This window comes from Mus musculus, chromosome X, assembly GCF_000001635.26.
Source record: "Mus musculus strain C57BL/6J chromosome X, GRCm38.p6 C57BL/6J".
Taxonomy (NCBI): Eukaryota; Metazoa; Chordata; class Mammalia; order Rodentia; family Muridae; genus Mus; species Mus musculus.
This window is the reverse complement of record NC_000086.7, coordinates 153831782-153837924: the sequence shown is the minus strand read 5'-3', so window position 1 is coordinate 153837924 and position 6143 is coordinate 153831782. Positions and strand designations below refer to the sequence as shown.

Here is a 6143-nt window from a genome sequence, read left to right as displayed (position 1 = left end):
TCTTCTTCTTCTTCTTCTTCTTCTTCTTCTTCTTCTTCTTCTTCTTCTTCTTCTTCTTCTTCCTCCTCCTCCTCCTCCTCCTCCCCCTCTTCCTTCTCTCTCTCTCTCTCTCTCTCTCTCTCTCTCTCTCTCTCTCTCTTTCAGTTCCCCTCCACATTCCCTGAATAAACTCTATTCTATACTATACCATCATGAGGTTGTTCCCTGGGGAGGGTGGGGGGAAGGATGCCTCAGCATGGGCCCATGGAGGTAACCCTCCCTCCATACCTTACCACACATCTACAAAACATATTCCTCCTCTCTTTATCTTTTTATAAAACACAACATGTTCTATATTACAAGTGCTCTTTTTTTAAGTATTTGGAATGCACTGGTAATAATAAGTGAAAATAAAAGAGGCACTTTCAGGGCCTTATGATGGATATAGTAAGACAAACAGGATATTGTAATTAAGTGACTTACTAAGGGAATGTATGCATTTTGACTGTATAGTCTACTGCTTTTTTTGAATTGGCTATTCACAACTTTTGTCCAGTTTTCTGTGGCTTATTCTTTTAACTGTGTATGTCTTAGTTTGCACCCAAATCTAAGTTTTCCATAGTTAGTGATACCTTTTGTAATTAGAGAGTTTCATATCTTATTTTAATTCTATGAATCACATTTCTCTTGAGTCAGAATCTCCCTCTTACTGAACTGGAACTCACTATGTAAACCAGGCTGGCTTCAAACTCAAAGATCTATTTGCCTCTGCCTCCTGGATGCTGAGATTCAAGGTGTACACCACCACACCTGACATTTGCCTTCTTTTTAATTTATACCTTTGGAGCCTTTAGTATTTGCCTCCTTTCAAAGCTCAAAATTAGGCATTCTACATGTTGCTTTTTTATTTGCATATTAACAGGATCCATTTGAAATTACTTTTCAGTCCTCTACTCTAATTCCCAATTGCTTATAGAACATTCTCTGGAATTGCCAAAAGAATCTTGATAAAATATAACACAAACTTATGATATTCTAGTGCTTTGCCTTCCTCAACACCTTCCCCTTTCACTCAGGTAAAAACAAAATTCCATTGCAGAGATTGGAACCTGCAGGGCTCTAGAATTGCTGACTCCACAGCCATTGTGACTTCTTTCGAATCACCTCCCCCACAGCGCTCTATCTTCACACCATCCTGCCTGCTACTGCTCAAACAGGTCTTCTCTGGCCCAGGAGCAACTGCTATCACTCTGTCTGGAATGCACATTCCCCTGATTGTGCTACAAGGCACTTCTCACACTACCTTAACACAAAAGCCAAGCATTCCAGGTGACCTTCCCTGGCTCCTATCTCTCTCTAACCTATTTCCCCCTTCAATTTCATTTCCCTGACCCTTTCTTTACTGTTTTCCTCCTTAGCACGTGGCCAAGGAAGCTTTATTATGTACTTTTCTTGGCTGGTGCCTAGCTTCCACAGTAAAATGCAAGCCTTAGAGGTTAGGGACCTTTTTTTTTTATTATTTACTTCAACTGTTCATTGCTGCATCAGTGCCTGTCTAGACAAGTGCCAGAGCCCACCCAAAGTAAATATTTGTGGGAAGAAGATAAAACAAATGAACTGAGACAGCAGATTTCCATGGGTTTAGCCTCAAATTTACAAATGCAGATCCCTCCAGGGAATGACTGTGTGTTTTATCAAAGTGAAAAGGACAACTGGAGGAGTGGATGACTGGAACATTCAGAGCCTACAGTGGGTTGAACCCTTCCTCTCACTCAGCTACTTGCTTGTATCTTGGTTGGAATGTGAATCCTAATGGTTGTGTTCCTTTGTTTCATTTGCTTTTCAGGGCAGTACGGAAATGAATATAGATTGTGTGAACTCTTAGAAAACCCACAGCTCTTATTTTGAAATAGGAAATAATAAAACTGAAAGAGCAGACAAAACATAAAAGCCAGATAAAAGTGGCTGGTGTGGGCTAGACAAAGTTATATCATGTAAGAAAGAAAACTGAACTCTCTTCTGGTGAGGTGAGGTGCCCTTGAGTAATTCTTTAGGCTATCTGCCTCTGCTCTGGGTTTGCTAGGATGTTCTTTCAGTCTTCAGAGAGCCCTTTCTTACTCTATTATGTATGCCTCTCCAGCATAGACAGAATAGACAACATTCTTTCTTTGAGGTAGAAGTTTAGTTAAAAGTGGGGGTTCAGAAACCAGAGAAAGCACTTTGAAAGATTTCTGGAAGACAGGGTAAAGAGGACATAAAGAGGAACTGGGCAGAGACCTCTGCTCTGGACACCATAGTTCTGGGGGACTATACTGAGGTTGCAGTTTCTTCTGCTCACCAGCTACAACCCATCCCCATCCACATGACAATACACACCTGAAGGAATTAGTTACAAAAAATCACAGTACCCAGCCCTATTGCTCACAGCATTCACATCATCTGCAAATGAACAGCTGCATGGACTTCCATCGCTGTTTAACAGGAATGTAGCAAGCCATTGTTTAGCCATGAGGTACCAAAAAAGGTGTTAGCGGCCAGGGGCTTTGTGGGCGAGGTCTCTCCAGAACCAGAGCTTCTCAAGGCTCCAGGCCTCTCTTTGCAGGCTCTTTAAGTAAAGCCACCTATAATTACAGGCAGCTGTGACAGAAGAACGGAAAGTCTGGTTCTCCCTAATCTTGTGGAGAGGCTTTAGGCTCAGTTATCAGATGCTGTGCCTGGGGGTAGTGAGGGATATTAAAGTTGGAGGATCAACAGTGATAGGACTCTTCTATCAGCTTGGCAGGATTTCATTTTTTTCCAGATAAAGTATGTTCTAAACTCATGATAGCATCTCTTAAATTCCATGAACCTCACTAACTCATTCTTCAGAAGTTTCATTTACTCAAACTATGGGAAATGAATCATGACATTGAGGTCCTGGGTTTACTGTATTGTGTCCTCTGGAAATACAAGGAAACAGCCGTCAGGCCAGAGCTTTGGAACCACTGTTCCTGTGTCTGGGTTTGAAAATCTAGGTTCTGCTTGGCAGGTACGACACAGACTTTCAAAATGAAGAAGTGGCTCTTAATTCATTAGTCTGAGATCTCTTAATCAAAATGCCTGTCCCAGAAGCCTCTACTACATATGCCTTCTTAAACAACTGACTGATGACTATTTTGTGAAACCAGCCAAGGTGGTCAACGTGTATGTAGCCAGATGTACAACTTTTATTTTTATTTTTATTTTTTGTAGGATTTCATGACCACCCTGGGACCTGCTAACAAGCCTTTCTCCTTTCTCGAAACACTCCTTTGGGTATTCCTTTTTTCCCAGAGTTCATCCTTCCTGTGTGTTCATCTACCTCCCCCTTTATGAGTTGTTTAGCCTCTCCTCAAGTCATTCTTAAACTTGCACTGGGGCTCTTCTAAGCTTCTTTGTGTTCCTCTGTACTCAATTTCTTTTACTTTCCTTAAAAACCCAAGATCTCACTTTCTGTAATCTCCTCCCCCTCCCCCCACCCTACCCACACGCCTCCCCCCCCCCCACACACACACAACTGTATGTTTCTACTTCAAACACAATGCTTCCCTCAGGGAACCTCCCTTTCTTCCTCAGCACCTTTCCCAAGCATTCACCCCTTCTAAACACCCCATCCCATTTCTATTTCCTCTCCCTCCCCCAGACCATGCCAGATAATTCCCATTCAATTTTTTAGATGACTAATTATAATAATAATGGTACTTTATTCACAGGTTAATTTGACAGCTGTTTCTTCATATCCCATTCACCAAACATACTCATCTCTTACACAAGACAATGTGTTTTTACATTTAACAGGTCATGTCCACAGACTGGTAGTTTCCAGAACAAAAACAACAGCATTGCTGGCAAAGTTTCTGGGTTATCAGAAACTCTCAAGCTTTTAATACACTGAAAAATTAATGTTTTTTGCACATCTACAACGTACACATTTGTTTCCCCACACTATGCAAATTTTACCCTAAGAGTTCTTTTTCACCAAGTCATAGACATAGATATGGAAATCATCGTCAAACTTGATGAAGTACACAGAAGGCTTGGCTTTAACTTGGTGAATGACCTTGCCTGTCCTCTTGGAGCCATCTTCTTTGGTGTATTCCACATGTTTACCTATCAGGCCATCTACAACTCCTTCTGGCTCCCTGTCTGCTGGAGGAGATGCACTGGACTCTGGCATGATACGGAGGTCACCCTCTTTATAATCATCCAGAAGCTGATACATGTACAAAACGGGATCTCTCTCATAAGTAATGTAAAACCAGGCGTTCATGATAGGCGCTTGAGCCAGGACCATCCCCCTCCATTCATCCTTAGAGCCATGCTCACCCTCAAACATGTGTTCCACTGCTTTGCCAATTATGGTATTAGCAAGGCGCACATCGCTGACTCCAGAGAACGACACCTTATCAGGAAGGATTTTAAGCTTTAAAATCCTTTCATCTCTGTGAAGTTCCAGTCCATAGACACAGTCAATCCCATCATATTTCACCAGGTAGAGAGAGGGGTTGATAGGCACCTGATCCAGCACAGTCCCTTTCCACTGTGTGATCGGCTCATCTCCTTCCTTCCACCCGTGAGAAATTCTACAGCCCACGATGCTCCTACGGGATGAAGATCTGCTCCTCTGCCTCTTCTGAGAAGCTTTTTTCTTCTTGATGGTTGTAGAGCCAATGTGGTGACCTACGCCTTCTCCCATTTGCTCTTTTGCTGCACCTTTTTTGTGAGGGGTCTTCATACCTGTAAGAGGAGGAGAGAATCTAGGGAAAAACATTCTATGCAAATATTAAGGTTATTTTTCTGTGGATTAGGAAGTCCCTGTGCATGATATACATGTGTCCAGTAGCAGTATTCTATATCAAAATGTGTTTAAATGCCTGCCTGCATAAGCCTCTTTCCAGGCTTGTTTGGTTACACAACAGAGTTAGTGAAGAGATCGCTGTGGAAGTTGTAGCGCTTGAGAGCCAAGCAAAGAAACAGCCGGTTCTCTGCTAGTTCCGTAGTCATCCCAGCTGCCCCGCACCACCATCCCTATTTATAACCCCAATACCATATCTCTATATCCCTCCGTGAAATTTCTATGTCTCTTACCCACTCTCCCCCTCCTTTTCATTCCGCCCTCACTGCCCATACCCATGCTTGCTCTGTGCTCACTTCTTCATGTGTCTTCCAAATCATCCCCGTTTCCCTTTGAGCTCAGCACCACGAATCTGTTTCATGCACTGGCCACCTTTGTATAAGATTCCCCGGGTTTCTTGCTCCGTGCCCCGCCCCCCAAATCTCGGTTCCGAGTTTCCCTCAGCTCAAATCTTAGCACTCCCTCCAATTTTCCTGACAAGCAGGAACCCATTCCAATTTTCCAGCACCTAGTCCGATGCTCACCTGCTCACTGTCTGGGTTTGCAGCACTCACGTGCCCAAATCGGACAGAAGACTGTTGCCTCCGCTGCGAGCCTGGAGCGAAGGATGATCAGCCGGCAAGCAGCCAAATGAGCGCCTGTGAGAGCAGAGCCAGGAGTCTAAGGCCAAGCGCCTGTCTAGGAAAGCCGCGGGGCAAAAGAAGGGAGCATCCAGGAAGTCCCCGCTCTGGGCTTTCTCTCACCTTATTCCCGAGTGTCAGAGGCGGCAGTACCTGGGCCACTTAAGAGCTTCCAGCAGTCGCTGCTGCCACTGCAGTCTCCTCCCTCTTTTCCTAGCGTAGCTTCCTGCCCCGCGAGAGGCCGCCCCTTCCTGCCAAACACGGTTCAACAGCCTCCTCTCCTACTCCACACCGTGGTTCTAAGCTGGGGAATGTGGTCTTGTCCTCATCTCTTCTGCCAAATCAGGAGCCAGGAATTCTCCACACACACGCCAACCCTTCCCCCACACAACCCTTCTTGCGCACAGCTCCTAAGGATTCCCTCCTTCAGTTCAGGTTCCCCACCCCCACCTGCAACTCTACACTTTAGTGCCCCCAACAGCATCTGCTTTCCATCCTTCAGGAATTTGCTTTTCCTTTACCCCGTGCCCTCATGGAGTTTTCTTTATGCAAAAACTGCCTTTCCGGTTGTTTTAGGCTAGTGGAGCTAGGATGAAAAAGAAGGGGAAAAAAAACCAACAAAAAAAAAAAATGCTCTCTTCTCTCCTGTTTGTTTGACCCGATTCATAAGT

General features: G+C 44.2%; 1 protein-coding gene across 3 annotated transcripts; it reads right to left on the bottom strand.

The window, feature by feature from the left end:
* Nucleotides 1–3681: 3681 nt before the first annotated feature.
* Spin2c (spindlin family, member 2C) lies at nucleotides 3682–5921 on the bottom strand. Of its 3 annotated transcripts, XM_006528868.4 has the most exons (3): nucleotides 5596–5921; nucleotides 5377–5490; nucleotides 3682–4734 (listed from the first exon to the last, which is right to left on the bottom strand). In XM_006528868.4, the coding sequence occupies exon 3, from the start codon at nucleotides 4730–4732 to the stop codon at nucleotides 3959–3961; it is 774 nt and encodes a 257-aa protein (XP_006528931.1). In that variant the 5' UTR covers nucleotides 4733–4734; nucleotides 5377–5490; nucleotides 5596–5921; the 3' UTR covers nucleotides 3682–3958. The 3 variants fall into 3 exon arrangements, with proteins under 3 accessions (XP_006528931.1, XP_006528932.1, NP_001005370.1); XM_006528869.4 differs by lacking the exon at nucleotides 5377–5490 and having other exon boundaries at nucleotides 5596–5919; NM_001005370.1 differs by having other exon boundaries at nucleotides 3685–4734; nucleotides 5377–5632.
* Nucleotides 5922–6143: the final 222 nt, after the last annotated feature.